Source organism: Alosa sapidissima, chromosome 8 (assembly GCF_018492685.1).
Source record: "Alosa sapidissima isolate fAloSap1 chromosome 8, fAloSap1.pri, whole genome shotgun sequence".
In the NCBI taxonomy this organism is placed as follows: domain Eukaryota; kingdom Metazoa; phylum Chordata; class Actinopteri; order Clupeiformes; family Clupeidae; genus Alosa; species Alosa sapidissima.
In genome coordinates, this window is record NC_055964.1 from 11,822,040 (window position 1) to 11,845,695 (window position 23,656).

The 23,656-nt window shown below is 40.2% G+C and overlaps 1 protein-coding gene across 3 annotated transcripts; it reads right to left on the minus strand.

Annotated features, from left to right (window-relative positions):
• Nucleotides 1-12,740: 12,740 nt before the first annotated feature.
• cnot6l (CCR4-NOT transcription complex, subunit 6-like) lies at nucleotides 12,741-23,652 on the minus strand. Of its 3 annotated transcripts, none has more exons than XM_042101056.1 (13): nucleotides 23,507-23,652; nucleotides 21,926-22,047; nucleotides 21,585-21,771; nucleotides 21,254-21,339; nucleotides 21,061-21,150; nucleotides 20,889-20,957; nucleotides 20,513-20,670; nucleotides 20,065-20,219; nucleotides 19,799-19,950; nucleotides 19,128-19,355; nucleotides 18,607-18,809; nucleotides 18,069-18,274; nucleotides 12,741-13,638 (listed from the first exon to the last, which is right to left on the minus strand). In XM_042101056.1, exons 2-13 carry the CDS (start codon nucleotides 22,035-22,037, stop codon nucleotides 13,605-13,607), a joined length of 1,680 nt encoding a protein of 559 aa, XP_041956990.1. In that variant the 5' UTR covers nucleotides 22,038-22,047; nucleotides 23,507-23,652; the 3' UTR covers nucleotides 12,741-13,604. The 3 variants fall into 3 exon arrangements, with proteins under 3 accessions (XP_041956990.1, XP_041956992.1, XP_041956991.1); XM_042101058.1 differs by having other exon boundaries at nucleotides 12,741-13,641; nucleotides 23,507-23,556; XM_042101057.1 differs by having other exon boundaries at nucleotides 13,585-13,704; nucleotides 23,507-23,651.
• Nucleotides 23,653-23,656: the final 4 nt, after the last annotated feature.

Genomic DNA, 23,656 nt, shown 5'->3' on the forward strand with positions numbered 1-23,656 from the left:
TCTTGTTCATACATAATGTATCATCAGTAAAGCATTTGTTCACATAGTTATAAATAGTTTGAAATAAGCCTATCTAAATTATGTTTATACATTATTGTTAATACTTAATAAATAACGCAATAATGTTTTTGATTAAGTAATATTTCCATTATTTAACAGTTGTTACATACACATGCACTAATGATTAGTTAGGGTGAGGATACATATTTTATAAACCACTTCCTAATAGATAGATAGATAGATAGATAGATAGATACTTTATTGATCCCTAGGGGAAATTCAAGGTCTCAGTAGCATACAGACAACACACACACACATTCACTAACAGCAGAAATAGTAATTAAACGTATATAAAAACACAACTAAGCAATAAGGACAGTAGAAGATAAAGAATATACTAAATATACTAAAATACAAATTATACTAACTAACACTTAATCTAAATCAATTCTAAAAACAGTATCCACATAGTGGTAATTAATCAATCAAGAGGCGCTTGCAATGACTGAGGCAGGGACTGAGCCTGTGATTCTCTGTGCATAGGTAAGGTAAGGTGCTCTGTGTGAGTGAGTGTCATGGTGATAGTGCAATGGTGATAGTGGTCATGGTGATAGTGCAAATGAGTAAGTCCAACAGTGCAACAGTGCAAGAATAAGTCTATATATCTATATATATAACTATTTTAAGAAAAGGTATAAGTGTGGCCACAGTTCGGCTGTGGCATGGAGGGAGGGGTTATGCATATGTGCTAATGTGCTAATATAGCACGCAAACAGTGAGGCAGAAAGACAGTGGTAAAAAGTGGCTAGTGGACAGACAGTTTCCCTTAAGTGAAGCATTGAACAGTTCAATGGCCCTAGGGACAAATTACTTCCTCAGTCTGTCTGTTGTGCAAGGCAGTGAGCGAAGTCTCCAGCTGATCAGGCTCTTCTGCTTAACAATAGTGCTGTGGAGTGGGTGACACTCATTGTCCAAGATGTTGATCAGTTTGTTCAGGGTCCTTTTGTCAAATATTGAAGTGATGCACTCCAGTTTAGCTCCCACTACAGAGCCAGCTTTACCAGCCTGTGAATTCGCCCCGCATCCTTCTTCTTTGCTTCCTTCCCAGCATACCACTGCATAGAAGAGGACGCTGGCAACAACAGACTGGTAGAACATCCTGTGGAGCTTGCTGCACACATTGAAGGACCGCAGCCTCCTCAGGAAGTACAGCCTGCTTTGCCCTTTCTTGTAGAGTGCATCAGTGTTGGCTGACCAGTCCAGTTTATTGTCCAGGTGGAGACCCAGATATTTGTAGGTGCTTACCACCTCCACATTGACCCCATCAATGGGGACTGGTAGCAGAGTGGGCTTAGACCTGCGGAAATCCACCACCATCTCCTTGGTCTTTGAAATGTTGAGTTGAAGATAATTGAGTTTGCACCATTGCACAAAGTCCTCCACCAGGCTCCTGTTCTCCTCCTCCTGCCCGTTCCTGATACACCTCACAATTGCAGTATCGTCAGAAAACTTCTGCATGTGGCATGACTCGGTGTACTTGTAGCAGAAGTCAGATGTGTACAGGGTGATACGTTTTATGCCTTGCAACACATTTACAAATGTGTTATAAAGTTTACTCTTGCATTTATTCATTTAGCCAAAACTTTCACCCAAAGCAACTTACACATGCGAATGAAATTAAAGGGCAAGGCCACATTGGTGGAAGCTGGGGCTTGAACCCCTAACTTTATGGGTTACTGCACGTTAACCTGGCTCCCTATCCACTACACTACCTCTGCCCAGTGGTATTAACAGTCAATTCAAAAATATAATATAGATATGCGTGTTTACTATGAACAAACCATTTTTAACTGTGTGTAAACATGATTTACAGATAAGAATTAATGTAGGAATAATGCTTTACAAACGAAGAATACAGCATTTAACTAGAAAAGCATTTCCTGAAGAAAATATAGTGCATGAAAATGCAAAAATATGATGGGTTTATTTGGTTAAATTATTTGCTTGGTAGATAAGGTTTAATATAGTTGGAATGACTGAACAGTTAAATAGGTTGATAATTTAAATGGTTAAATTATTTAGGCAGATAGTTGACGATAACTAACAGTTGGAATGGCTCCAATGTTTGCTAGCAGTTATGCTAACTATGTTAACAAAGATAATAATGATAACCAAGTTACTATGCTAACTAGCATGCTAACAATGTTAAAATGTTAACTATGCTAACCATATGACTTAGCTAACCTAGCTAATCATTTTTATTAGTTATGCTAACTATGCTAACTAACATGCTAACATGTTAATTATGCTAACCATGTGACTTAGCTAACTTCGCTAATCATTTTCAACAATTATGTTAACTATGCTAACTAGCATGCTAACATGCTTGCATGCTAACTATGCTAACCATGTGACTTAGCTAACTTAGCTAATCATTTTTAGCAGTTATGCTAACCATGTTACTTAGCTAACTTAGCTATTCATTTTTAGCAGTTATGCTAACTATGCTAACTAGCATGCTAACATGTTACCATGCTAACTATGCTAACCATGTGACTTAGCTAACTTAGCTAATCATTTTTAGCAGTTATGCTAACTATGCTAACTTGCATGCTAACATGCTAGCATGTTAACTATGTTAACCATGTTACTTAGCTAACTTAGCTAATCATTTTTAGCAGTTTTGCTAAAAATGCTAACAATGTTAGCAATGCTAACATGCTAACTATGCTAACCATACTAACTAGCTACAGTGGGTAGGAGTCATAGTTGATGATAAGTAACAGTTACAATGGCTGAACAGTTAAACAGTTCAGTAGTTTAAAGGGTTAAATTGTTTAACAGTGAAATATTGTAGTGAGGACTTTTATTTTGAAACAGTTTTTGGCAGAGGAAGCAGTTGAACAGGATGTGTAGTCTTAATAGGGCCAGTTTGTATGCTTAAAGCCTGAGAATGGCAGTTGGGACAGGTGGCCTGAACACCTGCCATAGGATTCTAATTGCTTAACGGCTCTATTGTGATGTCATCAGCCCATGTTAAGTCTATGGGGAAATTTTGAACAGTTTTTAATTAATAGTTTAAAAAGTATAAAAGTTACAAAGCTGAAAAATACATAGCACTCTTGTCCTAAGTAAGACCTACGTAACATAGTTTGAATGAAGTTTCTACGTTAAACGGTTGAAGCTGCATTAAATGCGTTAGAAGAAGAAGATTAAGAAGCCTAGGAAGAACAGTACAGTGCATTTTCATGCACTGTAATAATAGTTTACAGTTGTTTAATAAATGCTTAACAGTGTGTAGTAGAAGAAAACAGAAACTCTTGCATAGTTGTAGTGGTTTCTGTCCGGGCCAAGGTAGTGTAGTGGATAAGGAGCTGGACTAGCATGCAGTAGCCTGAAAAGTTGGGGATTCGATTCCTGGCTTTCACTGTTATGTCAATGGCCTTCTATTTAATTGACATGTGTACATCGCTTGTCTGCTAAATGAATGAATGTGAATGTAATCTTTACAACTCATTTGAAAATGTGTTGCAAGGCATAGAAAGTCCTCACTTTAGATAAGCTCACAAAATATCATTAACTAACCACTTGTAACTCCTGAGTTAATCATGAATTATAGTATTAGGAAGTGGTTTATAAAATATGTATCCTCACCCTAACTAATCATTAGTGCATGTGTATGTAACAACTGTTAAATAATGGAAATATTACTTTATCAACAAAATATTATTGCATAATTTAATAAGTATTAACAATTATTTTATTTATTTACTATGAACAAACCATTCATAACTGTGTGTACAAATATTTTATTTATGAGAATTAACATAGGAACAATGCTTTACAAAATGATGAACAAAGCATTTTGTAATAGTTTGCAACTGGTTTATAATAAGAAAATGATTTCATTTATAAGTGGTTGTTTCATTACTTATTATGACCGCCGCGCAGCGTCAGTCATAATATGGGCAGTCATATAGGTTTAGTCAGAATTTTTTTTTTTTTTTTTTTTTTTTTTCCGTCAATGATTCCCGGGACACTGAAAGACCGGGGTACACGAAACTTGGTGGACATGTAACCCCACATGGATAGCATGGAACCATCGTTTTTCGTTTTGATCTGTAGCCCCCCCGCTGAATTGGACCCCCCGAAAGGAGGGTAGGGCAGACACAGTTTTCTGTGAATATCTCGAAAACCGTAGGGTTTAGGAGGACCATTTTTTTTTTGTATGTTGATCTCAAGGGGCCATGTCAACCCATTCCATAACCACTCATTTCATATATAGCGCCACCTAGTTAAACACAAAAAAGTAAAAATGAGGTGGTGTAATTGAAGGTATCTGTGACCTAACATAGTCAAAACTGCACGAAATTGGAAGTGTAGGATCATTATGACACCCTCTGTATGCACGCCAAGTTTTGTGGAATTCCGTTCATGGGGGGCCACACAATAAATTAATTTATGTTACTATACACCAACTGGCCTGTAGGTGGCCGGAGACAGTTTTCTGTGAATATTTCGAGAACCGTAGGGCCTAGGAGGTCCACCTTTTTTTTGTATGTTGGTCTTAAGGGGGCATGTCAACCCATCCCATTACCACTTATTTCATGTATAGCGCCACCTAGTTAAAAATTAAAAAGCAAAAAATTAGGTGTTTTCATCACAATATCTCTGGCTGACAAGGTCAAAACTGCACGAAATTAAAAGTGTAGGATCATTATGACACCCTCCGAATGCATGCCAAGTTTTGTGTACTTTCGGTCATGGGGGGCCTTACAATAAAATAATTTATGTGTACATTTAGTGACGTACACCAACAAGGATTCCCGGGACACTGAAAGACCGGGGTACACAAAACTTGGTGGACATGTACCCCCACATGGATAGCATGGAACCGTCATTTTTCGTTTTGATCTGCAGCCCCCCCGCTGGACTGGACCCCCCGAAAGGAGGGTAGGGCAGACACAGTTCTCTGTGAATCTTTTATGGTATGTTGGTCTCAAGGGCCCACATCAACCTGGCTCATAATCACTCATTTGTGATTTGCACCCAACCCCCCCCCTCCCCCCACCCCCACCCACCCCCCGGTAAAAAATGAAAATGCAATATTATTCTGCTTTAATCGCCCCTATCTTCAGTTAAGATGTTCAGAACTGCACCAAATGTCATGTGTATGATTGACCTGGCATTCTCTGGGGGTCTGGGGGTATGCCAAGTTTCGTAGAATTTCATCCATGGGGGGGTCTAAAAAAATTAGGTTATGTGTACATTTAGTGACTGTACACTCATTGGCCTGTAAATGGCGGTGCACACATATAAACATGCACACACACAGGCACCCACATACTATCGGTATTAGAACGGCCGATACATAATTACAAATTCAGTAGGATCAAAAGAAAGCCAAAATAAATATTCATCATCATCATGGCTGCATTTTCAGTATTGGCGATAAGTAGTCGTTTGTCCACTAGATGGCGCATCGTTGCAGTGAGACGTAATTTTGTTGGAAGTTAAAAGTGGGTTGGGGAAAAACAATGGACACTTCCTACAAGGACTGTAATTTACCGCAGCAAACATCTAATAAGGACAGGACGATGTTCACATGAAGTGTAATTCCCATTTCTTCTTGAAGCCGAAATAAATCTGAGGATGTTTATCGGACATGCTTGGTTTTTACTGCAGGTACGTTAATCTTGTGATATCAATAAGGACCTAGGTAATGTTACCGTTAGCGTTGGTTGAGTGATGGAGGCCCATTTGATTGATTGCATTTGTAGAAAACTATAAATGCGGTTATACCAAGCAAATTGATAGCAGCACTGTTTGTATCTTTCGACTGTCATTTATTGCACGTGCTACAAAATCATTCTGTGCAATGGAAGATTTACCAACGTTACACCGGTCTGATACAGTTTTGCCTATACATGCGTGAGACTGAGACGCCTGTTTATTTTGTTTTAAGTGCGTGCAGGGTGTGAGAGGGGAATCGATGTGCTTTGATTCCAGCTTGGTAGTTGTAGTCTGTGAAATTAAAAAGCACGTGTGTGTGAAGTATCCAAACAATGACACCTTCATTTCATTATGGCTGCTTTAGCAACACCTTAAGCTACTGTGTAGTGGGTCCCATTTAGAAGTGGCTACTTCATTCGCGCTTTCCTTGACTCATGGAGCTGCGTGAATGTTATTACAACTTTTCGCCACGATATGGCAGTTTAAGTCCGCTTGATACTGTAAGTCGTAAGCCATTGGTTTCCAAAGGAGATTTTATTTGTGTCGCCAGCATAGCCTATTGACAATTTATGTTGTAAATAGGCCTACCTTATAATCCTACCTGTAGCTTAGGGAAGCTAACAGCTTTCTATTAGGATCTAGTTTGTTAGTTTTGTCATAACTCCCTAATGCATTTTTGCATTTAGAATAGCCAGAGCGTGTATATCTCAATCTGAAAATTAAACAATATCGGGTGCCTATGGACTAACGTTTCAGACTACTGTTACTTAATTTGTGCATTGACAATAAAGTATTACATGAACTAAAGATGACTAAAATCTTATGTAGAAGAAGAAACATTCACAAAAAATCCATCCATCCAAAAATGACCTTTGTTTTTGATAGCTGTTGAAAACGGCATGGAACTGACAGAGATGTTTTTGTTTATAAATACATAAAAAATAAATAAATAAATAACATTATGCTGATACCTTTTGCTTTTCCCAAATACAATGTAGCCTACAGGTGTAAGTGACCTTTCATCAATCCAGTTGCAATGGATGAACTGTGATGATCTGCCCTACTTGTGATTGTTTAGAGATTTTAAAGGTTTTATAACAATGCTACATCTTCTTTGGCTATTCTACAATCTATTCACCTTTTCAGCACCAGTAGGCTACTTTCTGTGCAGCCGCACACATACACTCAGGCATGCCAAACAAGCATACACAAAAGTTTCAAGAGTGGGGGATGGAGTAAAATATGGAGACAAATTGAAGTGTGATTTATTTTCGCGGAATGGATGTACAGGACTGAGCGGCGGTCATATTTTGTACCGCTATGCGGTACATCTAGTTAAAGGAGAATTCCGGTGTGATATTGACCTAAAGTGTATTGAAACATGATACCGAGTGTGAACGTATGTCTCATAGCCCATCTCGACTTGTCCCCTGCACTCCAAAATCTGGCGCTAGTTAGCCGATGCTACCAACAACTTTTTCAGTAGTGGTGCTTCGGCATCGGGCTAGCCATGCAAATAAATCACTGTTTTACACCCATTTACGAGGCTCAATGTATCTCCACACTTCATTGGTAGACTTCCTAGGGCCCTGACATTTAAAACGAGACATTGAGAACTTTGAAAAAGCACTGGTAGTTTACTTACAAGACGATTTATACAGACAGTATCTTCACGAAGTTTAACGTTTGCAGCCATCTTGAATTTAGTCACGATAAGTCGAGCAACGAGTAAGAATGAACAGGTATGATAAGGGATCAGATTCCAAAAATAATTCAGTGGAAATGCATGGATTCCAGTTTCTTCCAGTAGCAGCAACTGGAATCCATGCATTTCCACTGAATTATTTTTGGAATCTGATCCCTTATCATACCTGTTCATTCTTACTCGTTGCTCGACTTATCGTGACTAAATTCAAGATGGCTGCAAACGCTAAACTTCGTGAAGATACTGTCTGTATAAATCGTCTTGTAAGTAAACTACCAGTGCTTTTTCAAAGTTCTCAATGTCTCGTTTTAAATGTCAGGGCCCTCGGAAGTCTACCAATTAAGTGTGGAGATACATTGAGCCTCGTAAATGGGTGTAAAACAGTGATTTATTTGCATGGCTAGCCCGATGCCGAAGCACCACTATTGAAAAAGATGTTGGTAGCATCGGCTAACTAGCGCCAGATTTTGGAGTGCAGGGGACAAGCCGAGATGGGCTATGAGACATACGTTCACACTCGGTATCATGTTTCGATACACTTTAGGTCAATATCACACCGGAATTCTCCTTTAAGTATAAATCATGTACTTACAAACATATTTTTGGATAGGCTTATTTACTATGAACAAACCATTTATAAATGTGTGAACAAATGCTTTACTGATGATAAATTATGTATGAACAGGAAATTACTAAAGATGAACAAACCAACTAATAAGTAACAAAGGCTTAATAAATGATGAATTGTGTGTAGTTATTATGAAGTGTTACCATGGTAATGACACTTTAGATTGTTTTTTGTCCTTGCGCAAAACAGACAGTTTGTTTCCTCATTATTGAATGAGGAAGAATGAGTCGCATTTTCTACTTGTCTGATTCTGTTGAGACCACTGGCCTAAACTATCTTAACACTTCCCCAGAAAACAAGCTGCACAGGGAAGGGCAGACATGTCAAAATGTAAAAAAAAAATAGATGCATTTCTGGGTACAAAACACACACACACACACACACACACACACACACACACACACACTGCTGTAGGGATGTTTAGCGGAGTATGTTTTTGATCACTGTTCTAGCAAGGTCACCTAGAGTAAACTTAAAGTATATACTTAAAGTATATACAGTTGTGTATTTGTATTTTTATAGTTGAAACGCTTATAAAAATGTGTTTTCTTGCAAATAGCAATAGGACTTGGAATTACATTGCATAATGTAATATGCAATTGATGACCAAACAATTTGTGGCAAACCTTTATGGAACTCTGCTCCTGTACACTTTACCATCACTAGTCCACATCTATTTAGGTGTGTTGAATTTGTCTTTGCCACGTGCTATGCATGTATATTCTCAGTCATCAAATCTCACTCCAAGCTGATTTAAACACCTGGCAGCCCTTAGATCCATATACATCTTGATGAGATGTACTGTGCACCAACCTGACCTAAGTTGCTAACTTAGTTAGCAACTATGGTTTTGGGAAACGCACACCAAGTTGTTGGCTTTGGATGCATGTGTATGTGCAATGTCTGATATGGCTCATACATACAGTTGCGTGCGTTGCAGTGCTGGAGACGCATCCCGTTCACTTTACATGGGCTTACGTCATCCTTTGCCCAACTGAATTGTGGGTCCGTTACATTGCGTTGCTCCCATCGCTCGCATTGAGAAGTTCAGCTGTTGATGCACCGACGGACGGCACTGGCCAATCAAGCCAATCTACGGATGGCACCAGCCAATCAAATTACGGTTATACTTCAAGTCATTTGCATAGCTACCATCGGGAACACCCACTGGCATGCGTTGACGGAACGCAACTGTGTGTAAAAGCCCTTGGTCTTAAAAAGATGGACACTCAAGGCCATTTATTGATAGACCTCTATTTACCATAATGGTATACAGTATGATGTCCCTGTTAGTTATATGAATGAAGGCACGAGGCAAAATAATAATCAATAATCAATCATGATAATTTTTCTGACTGAAATCTGACTGGTTATTTTGAATGTGGTACTTCCATTGCCATAGTACTGTGACAATGTATCATGATAGACAGCTAATGTGTGTGTGCGCATGAATGATATGGTGGGCCTATTTGGAAGAAAGTCCAGGGCCTTTTTTCATCCCAGTCCATCCCTGATTAAAAGTTCATAGTTGCATTTGACATTCAAGAAGTCACTGGAACCATGGCCCTTCAAATGATCATCCTTTTAAGTTTCTATTTAACTGCTGACTTTCTAGCTCCTCCATCCAGTCAGAAAAGGCTTATATTTTTTTAAATCTTTTGACTAAGAACATAACATGATCTATCACTTGAGTCCTAGGCTGCCACGCTCCCATCAGTTAATCACCATTATCATAACGAAACAAACTCTGAACATCTTAGTAAGGAAAAGCCATTTTGCCGCTTCTTGCACCCACACAGTGATCTGTGCTTACAGTATAGCGTCTGGAGGGATGCAGATGATGTCATCAAACAAACAGACGCTAATTCGGCAACCACAACATCTGGAGAAACTTAATGAAGAGACTGCCAGCAAACCAGCCCCAGTTACACCAGAAATTCGAATTACTGGCTTGTCTTATAGTGTTTAAATGTATAAACAAAATTGTTGGATTGTCTTATAGTGTTCAAATTCATAAATGAAATTGTTGGCTTGTCACTAATGTTTAAATTTACAGGTAAAACGTTATGATGTTTTTGTACTGGTGTTCTCTACAGCAAGGATCAACACAATAAGCTGACACACACACACACACACAGACACACACAAACGCACACACACACACAAATGACATATTTATAATTTACTAAACCAAGACCCTCAGGCCCAGGACGGAAATCTGACAAAGCTCTCACTACCACTCTACTCTCCACTGCATTTGACTTTATAGAGGCTTGTCATGATTAACGGTGAAATGATGACTGCTTTGAAGTCGCATAAAAAGCACATGCGCCCAATGGAAAAAAAGATGTCAGATTGGGATCCCCCTCTTTATGGAAGTTTCTGGATTGACTAACACAGTTGGACTTTGTTCTGTATTTTAACAGCTTATTATTACAGAGTGTAGGAGAGTCCTAGTCCCCTTGGTAAAAGAGGATATATCATGGGGATGCCAGTAATGGATCTCGAAACGTTTGTACTATGGTTTCATTTTTATAGCTTTTGCAAGCAATATTTTTTGTATACTGATGCTTGCCTTCTTTACATGCAGAGAATAGTACTTGGAATCATACTATGTATTACAAAACACATTTTTTACACTGACTGCTGCAGTTTGTACCTTTATCATAAAAGGGACTGTAATCTTAATGTAAGAAGTTAAGTATAGGATAGTGGGGTTTCCACCAATAGTTTTCTTTTCTTGTAAGTGCTTTTGCCAACCACTTGTGCCGACTCGAGCCGTTTCTATTTGCAGATTTCCTGTTCTACAATCTGCCACACTTTAGGGTAAATAGGATCCACAGGGCAAGGGTTATTTGAGGTTTATCTAAAATGGTTCATGCCAGTTTGATGAGAGGTACAACTGAATGTACAGTATAATGCAATATAGAAGTCCATTTTTTATTGAAACATTCCACTGATTATCCCCACACATTAAAAAGCAGTCTGATGTCAGATATGATAAGCTTTAAGATGCCAAAATAAATCAACATCAATGAAATGTTTGCGGGACTAAAGCCTGAGGAATGGTGACATTTGCTCACTTGTGGCCATATTGAAAACTAATATCCAGAACCAAAATTATTTTGACAGAGATCCCTCAGTTTCTCTATGATAAATACAAGACTGTCTTACCGCCCCTGCAGAACCTGCCATTTTTATAAGCAGCATGTCACACAAACCAGGTTGTCATACACCCCAAGACACCTCACATGCATCTAAACTTTCCTCTGGGCAAACTCTGTCATTAGACAGGTCACACCAGTGGGCGAGATGTAAGGCTCACAGCCACAATAACGCTTCACGGTCACAACAGCGTGGATGTGTGTGAGTCTACAGACAGCAAGGGGAAAACCTTCAGCAATCACAGACGGAGGAAACAGCATGCACAGGTTTTGGGATCATAGACGGCAAAAAGTGAGCCTACGCTTTTTGCACATTCATGTTTCTTCTAAAGGCGGGGTGGTTTACTGATGTGATGAGTTGGGTAAATGTTTTGGTATGTGGCAAAAAAACTTTCTATGACAATACCAGTGAGTTCATTTCAAATTTCCCTAGTCACATTTAAAGACCGGTTATCGGTTGCCAATGTGTCCAGCAAATAGACCAAATGTATTGTCTAGACGACTACAATTTGAATGAAAAGAGAGGTGTTCTTAAAAAAAAAGTCAAACCTCTGAAGTAATTAATTGATTTCAATAATGGACATTCTGCTTGTAGGAACTCTGAATCAAACATATATTCTATCAGTTCAACCATATCAATGGATTTGCTTCTGAGAAGAATGAAGAGAGGAAATGAAGCACAAATCACAAGACCTTTTTTGTTATTTTTTTACAAAGACAATTTTATTGCCTTCATGACAGGGGACAATGACAAACATTGTCCTTGCAGTGTGTGTTATCTTGTTGCTGATCATTCAAAACAATTGGGTGTGTCATATATAAAAAGTCAGCACTTTTACAGACCTCGCGTGTGTGGAGTTCACATTGACATTGAAAGGCAGAGTAAGTGGTCAGCACGTGTCCCTGTTGCTACTCAAGCAGCTCAGCATCACACCATACCACAAAGCCGGCTGGGCCCCTGGGCCCTCCTGCCTGCTGCTGCTGCTGCAAGGAGGTACTCAGGCTAACACTCTGGGCTAGCCAGAAAAGCAAAGTATGAACGTGTACAGAACAATATTATTATAATTCCATATCATTTTTCTAAATTATTTTTTCATTGTTTTGCGAAGACCAAGACCTAATCGTACATCAGCATACATCAGATGCAACACTGAGTTTTGATTTTATTGCATTTTGCTGATAAAAAGTTGAATTCAGGAGCCATTGACAAGGGCTGTGCTTGAGATTAACAACCAGGTATATTCAGTTTTTTTCTTTGTTTGTTTATTTACAAACTCAATTAAAGGTTCTCTAAGCAATGCTGGGTAACGTCACTTTTGTTGACTTTCAAACTAAACAGAGAGCTAGCTCGCTACTTCCTCCCGTGCTGCTCCCGTGCAATTGAAACTCTCCTAAACGTGCATCTCGTCTGTGATTTGCTGGACAGTGAACAGTTGAACAGTTTGTTATGTTTTTATGGGCTAGATTTGCCAAGGTTGTTTTTGTTGCCGTTTTTGGAGCCTGGGCTGTCCACAGAGATTGCATTTTTTTACAACCAGCGGTTGGTTAGGTGATGTTTGCAGTAAGTGACATAAAATGTTTTAGCCTAAAAAACTAGTGGCATCGCTTAGAGCACCTTTAAAAACACATCAGAGGCATAACTTTACTTCTCCCAAACTGACTCTCATTTCACTGCAACTCATTTCAATGCAATTCACCACGTAACGCCGAGGGGGGTGCTGACTGACTGACATGATCAGTCATAACGGGTGAACAAAAACTCAACACGTGCACTAATGACATAAGGTCTTTGCCCCAAGGAGATCCACACGTAAAGGTACAAAAAAGGAGCCAAAATCAACAAAGTCTGGATTTTTAAAAACCATCAAACAACATAACTATTTATCCTTCAACAGGCATGCTGCTGGGATAAAGCCTGACAGACTGATTGCAGTCATTGCGAGCTGATCTTTAACTCTTCACCACTGTCTGAAAAAAGAATGAAAAATGAGACAGTTACAAGTGTTCAGTCCAGTCAGCGTGCAGAGCGATGTCATTGGTGAAGCTTGCGATGGGATGGGATGTGATTGGGGGTTTGGGTGGGGGGGCGTGTGAAAGCTGGCGCTTGGGAGGGTTACGGCAGCAAATGGCAGCGGTGGTGGTGCTAGCTTTCGACGAATGCGTAACTGCGGTACGACCCCATAGACTGAGGCTGGCAGTGGAGGTTCCTATCGGACTGGACCGGCTCCCTCCATCGAGGGAGACCTGAGCTCAGCCCGACAGCTTGCTGCTGGTGCTGGGCAGACAAGACGACACACAGATGGGGGGGGGAGGAGGAGGAAGAGGAGGAGGAGGAGGAGGTGGTGGAAGACTCTGCTCTGCAGCTGGAGGAGGCCTAGTCTTTGAGCTTCTGAGAGTCACAGGCAGTGCTGCTGTTGGAGAGAGTACAAACTAGGCACAGGTCTGGACAAAGGTCAACACAGGGGCATCCTCACCTGTAAGCATATGGTCCGTATGCACACACAATTGTGTTTAAACATCCATATAAAATGCATGCTATTTCAGAATTTGCCTTCATTGTGATACACTTCACTGACTTCAAAAGTGGATAGCCACATCGCGGAGTAAATACTTAGGGTTGCATACAATGTAAGGTTGCAGGTTAATTGTTAATGGTGTAATTAAGTAGAAGGTGTAGCCAAGGCATTAGGAACACATCTGATGCAACACAAGTGCCTTCCTTTAACTTTGTCAAGGCAATCACACAATGCACCAACATTTACTGACTAACTTGTCTTATTAATGTCTGACTCTGACTCTGATGTTTCTACACTAAATGTACATTCTCCCTTACTTATCAAGAGTGCTTATGACATCAACACCGAAGATAACTGTACTCGCTCGCACTGAGATTTCACAACTTTGCAAACAGTTTGGATGAAATACACACATGTTTGTCTGTGTCTGGAAATACAGAGTTCTCGCGTGAACACAATTTGAATTTGCTCAGCGAGTCACTCTGGTATTCAGTAATGATGCTCATTAACCATGCCCTTGCAGTTGAGCTGCACCAATCACATCGGTGTATATGGATCTGATATAGGCGGGCCAGAGGCGAGCTAAACAGATGACAACAGCACTTCAACGTCAAAGTCCGGAATCAGTCAGTAAACATTGATTGTAGTGTTATCCAATTGTGTGCAGTGAGATTTTCAAATGCATGCTTGGTGCCGCCCCTCGAGCCTTAATTTCTTAGACCCTTTTGGGTCTGGAATTCCAGGCTACACATGTATTGCACTCAGTGACATTACTTTCACTGGTAACACTTTCTAATAACTTCACACAATTCATAATTTGTAGCATTTGTAACATTAGTTATTTATTTCTCATTAGTAAAGCATTTGTACCTGTACACACAGTTATAAATGGTTTGTTCATAGTAAATAAGCCTATATCTAAACGTTTGTAAAATATTGTTAATACTTAATAAATGATGCAATAATATTTTGTTGATTAAGTAATATATCCATTATTTAACAGTTGTTACATACACATGCACTAATGATTAGTTAGGGTGTAGATAAATATTGTATAAGCCACTTCCTAATACTATAATTCATGATTAACTAAAGAGTTACAAGTTTTTAGTTAATGATATTTTGTGAGCTCATCTAAAGTGAGGACTTTTTATGGCTTGCAACACATTTACAAATGAGTTATAAAGATTACATTTGCATTTATTCAATTAGACACTTTTATCCAATGTGACTTACACATATCAATGAAATGAAAGGGTTTGGCCACAATGGTGGAAGCCGGGGCTTGAACACCCAACTTTTAGGGTTACTGCATACTAGCCCTGCTTCTTATCCACTACACTACCATAAACAAATTATTATTGTATAATCTATTAGGTATTAAAAATGATTTATAAACATATTTTAGATATAGGCTTATTTACAATGAACAAACCATTTATAACTGTGTACAAATGCTTTACTGATGAGAAATAATGTATGAGCAATACTTTACAAGTGATGAACAAGCCATTTACTAATAGTTGACAAATGTTTAATAAATTATGAATTGTGTGTAGCTATTATAAAGTATTACCCTTTCACTGAATAGGATTACTCATGAAGTTTGACCACATATGGCCTATTAGTCATAAACCAGGTAAAAGGTGAAAAGGGCAAGCGAGTGATAAGAGGGGGGAGGAGCAAGTTTGGACTTCTTACCAAGAGTGCTTATGACATCCACACCAAAGATAACTGTACTCGCTCGCACTGCGATTTCACAACTTTACAGTTTGGATGAAATACACACATGTATTTCACTCAGTGACACTACTTTCACTGAATAGGATTACCCATGAGGTTTGACCACATATGGCCTATTAGTCATATATCGGGGGGGGGGGGGGGGCATCCCACTCTACAGCACTGAGGGGCTGTTTGAAACTTTAAACTTTCAACTTTTCCTTACAAGATGGAAAAAGTCTGCACTCTGGCTGAACGCCGTGCTCAAAAGCTGGGGTGACCTTTGCGTGGAGCCCCTCCTCAGAGGAAGCCTGAGTTGTGGTGGCTTGTACATCTCCACCACACGTGCTCATGCCGTCGCGTCATAGCAGAGGTGGGCGGGAGCCCAACACACACACACAATGAAAAGAATGTTCTGTTGCTGCTTGGAGGTTTTGTTCTTTCCACTGTGATTCCTACTTGCCACATCAGATGGATATACTTTGCTGTGAACAATATACAGCTCAGGTTATCGCATTGACTTAGGAAACATAATGTGGAAATATCGTGGGCTAATCATTACCTTCTTTTTCCAAAGAGGTCCTTAACGACAAACGTGACCTTTAACGTCCACATGTGTGGTTGGGTGGAAATAAATGCATTTTTGAATATTTTGTAAATACTGACTAGAATGTCTTCACAATTGACAGGTGCAAAAGGGAGATTCAATTTCTGAGGTTAAGGAGGACTGTGTAGCATTTAATTGAACAAAAGTTTATCAAGATGATGCAAAATTCAGTCAGACGAGTGAGTAACCACAATTGTAAAATGCAGCTTTGAACTACTGCTGGTTGCAAAAGCAAAAGCCTCTACTTCAAGCAGTGCACACCACAAAAAGCCATTTCAAATCCATGTCATTTCACAGCTCAGACAATCAGGTGCAGGAGAAAGCAGTGCCAGTAGGGGAAAACTTTTGGTTTTTCAAGCTAAATTGCAAACCGAACACATAAAACATCATTAAATATAACAGGACATAGGCCACATATTGTGAGAAAAGGTAACATTTCACCTCCCAACATACCCAGATAATTTACCTCATTCACAACAAATTGAAAAAAATAAATAAAAAATTACATCAAGCTATCAAAAGCACACTACACTAGTGTATGGTCCCTCTCAACCACAGTCCACATGACAATCCCACTAATTGAATTACATATTTCACAAATACTGCAACAACATGTGAGCTGTTTAAACAACCTTTAAGATCCTCTTTATTTTCTGTAATATCTGAGAAGATTACACAGAATGACTACTGACATTACATAATTAAACGTATGGCTGTAGAATTCACTCTGAGCTCATAAGTAAATGAAAGACAGTAGAATCGTAAAAGGGCACTGCCCTGCTGATTTCAAATAATGTCACCAAGGGACATTCTGGGTACCGGTACGTTGTTGGGCAATGTGATAATTGCCAAGCAGCATGGTAAACTACAGTGACTGGGCAAGAGAAAAAAAAAAAAGAACTCTCGTAACCTTGCCACATTTGATTCAGATAAATTAGAACTTTCTGAAACTCCCAGGTCCTACTGATTTAATTTATGCTCTGTTTTTGTCTTTCTCTTAGCACCAGCTGTCAGTGGGGGAAACTTTTGAAACATACTCCAAAAAGCATTAATTCCAGTAGTGATAAAGCCAATGATATGGCCAGAGAGGTGTAGCATGACGATGCCAAGCAATCTAAAGGCCAAGCGGTTATGAGGAAACCTTCATAAAAAGGGCCAAACACAAAAGTGCAGACAAGCTACAAACAAAAACTGGGTTTTAGTCAAGAGGGTTGGGATCCTGTTTAATCTCCATAGCAACCACAGAAAGGAGCAGGTTTCATACTGTTAAGTACCAGCGGTGGGTGAAATGTTTTGACATTGCACAAGAAAGAAAACACATACACATAAAGAAAGTCAAACTTCCACTGTGTTAGCAGTTGCCCTATCTAAAAACATTTCCATTCAAAATGAAAACATGAAAAGCAAAATTGATAAGGAGGACCGTGGGGAAGGGGTTGGGAACAACATTTAACGTTTAAAGGCCTTGGCTGAATGCCAATGATGAACACATTTTCTTTAAAAAAAAATCACTTATTAGGGGACTTCCTTTTGTGAGTGTCTTGGTGATGTTATCCAGTATAGACTGAAACGGATCACAACGTTTAACTTCTAATAATCCACAGTGTACAAATGTGCCTGATTTTACACTAGATCAAATCAATGACTGACAGGTCTTGCTCTGTTGTTTACAGCAAAATGTCTGGTAAGTAAGAGATCCCAACCCTAATTTGGTATCAAGCATTTAATCTTTTTTTCCCCCAAATGGAAAAAAATTACAATCTTGTGCAAAGGTAGAACGCGGAAAGGGGGGGGGGGGGGGGGGGGGAGTAGGCAAGTAGGCAAATGACTTAACTCCCCTCTTAGTGTATGTGGAACTGAGTTTGTGATGTTGTGACTGTTCAGTGGTTTGGTGGGGGTATCGTCAACAGAAAGGGATGATGGGGAGGGTGTTTGGGAGAGGTGGGGTACAGAGTACAAGAAAGGGTTAACTGGGATCTGGGATCTGCGCTACCTGTGGACGGGCAGGTGTAGGCCGTTGAGGGGGGGCAGGGGTGGGTGTAACTCCAGCTGGGCCAGCAGGGAGAAGTGGTCGGAGGGGATGTGGGGGTGCGGGCAGCCCGTGATGTTGTTGTCCACCAGCCACTGGGTCTCCAGTGGGCCCAGCAGGCCCAGCACACTCATGTGGGTCTTGGTGAAGAAGATGTAGTCAATCACACCCTGCAGGACAGTTAAAGCAGACAGCAGAAGGTGGGTCATACTACTTTCTGTACTTTATTTGTTTCTTCTATTGTGTGTATATCTCTTATATATTGTGTACATTGTGTTCTGTCTGTATATGGTGTGTGTCTATATTGTCTACACTGTATTTATTGCAAAAGCTAATAAATGCTTTACATATGTCAACGTACTTGGCCAATAAAATTGGTTTCTGATTGTTATTTCTCACATCTTCTCACTGATGAGCTTGTCTATCTGTAGCTTTAAAATGTGTGTGTGTGTGTGTGTGTGTGTGGGGGGGGGGGGGGTGGGGTGGGAGGGTGGGGTAGTACCTTGAAGTCGTAGGTATAGTTTGTGAAAGGCATCAGGCTGCCCTCATAGGCGCTCTTGAGCTGGAAGTTGTGTGTGATGCTGCCATCCGACTTGCCGCTCTTGCCGTTGCAGCTGAAGTTGGTCAGACACTCGTTGTAGCGAAGCTCCTTGAAGTCCTTGTGGTTCTCCGCTACTCCCCCGCTGCTCAAATACTCCACCACACCTATGAAACATAATTTATATTTTCACTGCACTTTAGTTCATCTAGATATGTTATGTATATATATATATATATATATATATATATATATATATGTTACTAGAGCCTGTAACACATCTTCAATGTTAAATGAAAATCCAACTAATTTTCCCTGAGCCCTCGTAAGTTACTTTGGTACTAAGGTCATAGAGACGGCATCTCATGGCTGTTCAGTAACTTGGGTATATCGCTTCTCTAGTATATTCGTGTAATGATTATTTCAACCTGGGCATACATTTTAGCTGAAGCTCTAGTGCGGTCTGCTGAGAGGCGATGCCATACCGGAGTCTGGCAGGGAGTTGAGGTCAGCACACAGGACGATGGGGATGGAGGCAGGGTCTAAGTCCGGGGAGCCCGATCCCACGGAGGACGAGGCCCTCTCAGCGATGCTCTTCAGCTCTGACAGGAACATCATGGTCTGGATCAGCTTCACGTCAGAGAACTCTGGGTCCCAGTGCATGTGAGCATTGGCCACCAGGAGGAGCTGTTTGTCCGGTGAGGACTTCAGACCTGCAGGAATATCAAGTGCACAATAGGTCAGTCAGACAGACAGGTGTCTGAAATCAATCAGTGTGTGCATCTACACCGTCCACTTCATATACAGTTATAACATACACACGTTATGATGAGTCTTTGTATTTTATTTCATTGTCATTTTGAATACCATCTATGACAAAACCTGCCAACTATCTTTAGTAAGAAAGAACTGGTTACCGTAAAAATAAAAATGATTAATCTTTTCCAGTAACACACAGTGCTGTGTGCCAGACATGACATTTGTTTAGAGAGACATGTTTAGTTTTCTCCCTGATTATACTGATCAGTTTTAGGTCTGAACCTGCCATCTACTGCTCAAAGTTTGGTACTGCAACATCATGACTCACAGCAGACATGTGGGAAATACAAACACTCAACACATGCTCTTCTCAGTGACATGGAACATGATCCCTTACCACCAGAGAAGAGCTCATTTTTGACCTCCAGCAGAACGGCGACCCCAATGTTATCTTTGGTCATGACACGGTTCAGCATGACCTCTGAGCCCTCCGAGTTTGCCATGGCAACCTGATTAAACTCAACTGTGTGTTTCTGCACCAGGGAAAACCTATGAGAAGAAGACAGCATGGGTTGTCTGAAAATGTGTAAAACATTAAGAACAAGAATAGAGGGTGCCACGGGTTCTAGAGGCATGGAACCTTTCATGTTTGGTTCTACTCACTTCTCAGTTTTGAAGAACACAGCACAGCCATCCACATGTTTGCGCTCCTGTTCTGACACCAGTTTGGCACGAGACTTTGGACAGAAGTACCCGTCATATCCACGGTCCTTTAGTGTTTCCAGAAAGAGGGTGTAGTATTGTTCCGTTTCCACTTCCTATGGGAAGACAAAGATGGTTGCAACCAACTTCCACTCAAAACACTGCACTTATACCAAGGAATACAAAAAGGCAGGACAGTGAATATGAACTGAATATTATAATGTATACCAAATACTCTTTTCAAATATCTTACTGTAGCAATGGATTTGGTTAGTGCAGCACAAAACAACATAAAACAGACCAATGTTAGCAGAGTACTGCTCTATACACCTAACATTAGAAATGCCCACCTGTGTAACCAATAACATATGATATTCAGTGATTTCAACAACTTGGCGATGGCAGCTACCTGTAGACTGATAATGTCAGCATCGCAGTTGGTGATGTCCTCCATGATGCCTTTCTTGCGGTACTCCCAGTTCAGAGCCCAGGAGGGGCAGTAGCCATACAGCTGCCGGGTGGCGTACTTGTCGCACAGGACGTTGTAGCTCATGACAGTGAACACAGCTGAGGAGGCAAACGACGTGGTGTTGGGACCAAATGTTGACCACACATTGGGATTGATGGACAAATGGCCATTGAACTCAGACTCAGACAGGCAATCACTTGCAGTAGTTGACTATTTGTATCTCTGGCGTTTGAAACACACTTTGTGGTGATCAGTTAACATGTCAAAGTAAAAAATAAACATAATTGAGATGTAACAATTAAAAAAATGTATGTACCTGAGGAAGCCAACGGATCTCGCTCTTTCAAAGTGACCCACGGTCTTTGAGGAAGCTGTTCTGGATGGACTAGATTTGGATTTAAATAGATTAAATGTCTCTGTAAATTAGCAAAGATTCCTCTTAATTGGCAGATAAGAATGTAATTTTGAAAGTTAATCTAAAAAGTTACCTGCTAGATTGTCAAGCATGTAGTTCAAAAGCTTTCTCGTTCCATCTGGCTCCTGATACAGGTTAAGGATGTCTTGGGATAAGGGGTTACCTGGGGGAAAAAGTCAGGTTAAGTAAAAAAAAATAAGACACACTAATTCAAATAATCAAGTTCTATAGCAAGGTTCTTTCAGAATATGCAGTATGAGACACACCTTTCAGACCCAGGGTTTGTAAGCGAAACAACCGCCCAAGTTCATAAGGCAAAACTCGTAAACAATTGTTGTTTAAAAGCAATTCCCTAAAGAAAAAAAAAGAGAAAAAATGAAAATCTTGTACTAAAAAAAAGGAACTGCACTGACTACAATCGAGGTTCTATGACAATGAACAATGTAGTTCACTGATTAGTAAAAAAATATTTTTTAAGATGGAGAAACACCAGTCGTATCTCCATAGAGAAGTATAATAACAATATAACTATGAAGTTACTACCATTTATGTGACACACATATGGAAATAACATACATGATGCAAATGCATGACTACCTGAGAGAAACCATGTTGCCGAGTTCTGCGGGCAGGCTGCGGAGCTTGTTGGACGACAGGTTCAGGTAGACCAGGTTGGGGAGTTTGGCAATGTCGGGCGGGATGCGACTCAGGTTGTTGTTGTTGATGTGCAGTGCCGTCAGGTGGCTAAGCGTCCATAGTGAGCTGCTCAGGTTACGCACCCTCCCTGAGCAACAGCGAAAGGTCAAAGGTCAGACTAGCCCCGATCGCACCGTCACTGAATGAAAATGTGGCCTGCGTGAATGTTACGCTGGAAGTGTTGAAAGATGGATTGGGTGTCATGACCAGCCACAAACACAGAAAATGTGAAGCAAACCAACCAGATATTTCCAATTCTGCCCAATGTGACTTCTTCCCATTGGCCGCTTCCTCAGCCGACATGATGGTGTATATTCGCCGTGGATCTGGGGGATCATATTTTTCCTTTGGCATACCTGTTAATCTAAGGGGAGAGAAATGAGAGGGGGATGAGATTGAGCCTTGGTACAAAGTAGGGTACCTTCCTCATATTCTGCTAAACCGTTGACCAGAGTACCTAAAACATACAACAGCCACAACACAGCTGTACATCAGCATGTCATGACGTGGCCACCAATAACAGTGCAGCCATGAATATCAGGTATTTTTTCTACATTTTTATAAAATAACCCGTGGTTATAATGTGGCAAGCATGACAATAGCAAGGGGGCCAAGCATCTCTCTTGTACAGCAAGTACTGCAAATGCTGCTTGTTGCATAATAAAACATGCTCACACTCAACACAGACTCCTTTACCTACTGACATAACATGGTCAGCAAAGGATACCCTGTGTTTAAAAAAATAAAACATAAGTCACCTGAAAGGTAGTGCTCCTTGAATTCAGTAATTTATTTGACATTAATATGTGTGATAAATGAGAAACGTGAAAAGGATTTATCTGCTTACAGATATCAAAATAACTTACATCAGAGAAAATATTTCCCTAACACTATTATAAGCAGAAGACCAGGTTGGCTACACAAATAATACCATGGAGGGTAATGGTTAGCTTGCAGCTGGTAGCTGCATACGCAAGCATGTGTCCTGTCATCTAAAGGTTACTTCAGACTACAGCCTTTTCCAAGTATTCTACGGACATACACATTTAACACGTGGCAATGACTGCACCCTACACAGTAACATTAACATTTCGCACGTTATCTATTGTGACATGGAACAATTCCTCTTTGTACAATCTACAGATGTTGTTGCTCCACGTCCTCGTAGGATTTAATGTTAGGGGACTAAGCAGGCTACTTATGTAACGTTCTGGAGTCCATTTCAAAGTGTCGAAATAAATATTCAAACTTTCATAACAAGTGTTTCGAAGTTGCTTCAGCTTCGATTACATCGCTTTTCTATCTCTCCACGAGTTAAATTGGGATGTCAGGTTTATTAATTAAACTGTAAATGCTATATATGTTTTGTTAAGCTCCTGCATTCATGCAATGCCACTGAAATGAGTGATCAATAGCTCATGTCAACGATATGGCTCATAAGTAACAGTTGCACTGACCCGCATAAACATAAAATAAGTTTGCCAGGCTTGCTGGCAAAGAGCGCGAGCACTCTAGTCTTCAATTGATGCACTATTAAGTCCTCCGCTAAACTGTGAATAGATCCGTTTTCACAATAGTAAAAACGTTCCCTAAATCGCGAAGCTAGCCATTTAACTATCAACTGTACATGGGGTTAAAATTCATGGTAGTGTACCATTGGGCCTTAAGACAGAGCGACGCACACCCTCTTCAGTGCTGACCAAAAAACCTCGGAGGCGGAGTAAACAAATTAGCTAGCTAACAAGCTACATTAAATTCACAAATATCAAGCGTTTCGAAGCTTCCCGATAATGTCACGAGAAAGTTAACCTACGTTACATTACCTGCATTCGGAAGGGGGGAGAGGAGAATCGTGAAAAATATTGTCAAAGACATGCAGGCAGAACTGTGTGCCGTTCCGCCTGTAGACGTTCCTGAGAGGCACAGGGAAGGACAACAATCATGGCTTCCGCCCCAGACCCTTCCAACATCAC

Bases quoted from the DNA above. Each gene is read 5' to 3' on its own strand.
- cnot6l (XM_042101058.1), bottom strand. From the start codon at position 22,037: ATGCCAAAGGAAAAATATGATCCCCCAGATCCACGGCGAATATACACC. The intron at 19,951-20,064 runs GTGAGTAGAACC...TTCTTCTCATAG, and splicing joins GTGTTCTTCAAAACTGAGAA to GTTTTCCCTGGTGCAGAAAC. The intron at 18,275-18,606 runs GTACTACCCCAC...ACTGTCCTGCAG, and splicing joins ACTATACCTACGACTTCAAG to GGTGTGATTGACTACATCTT.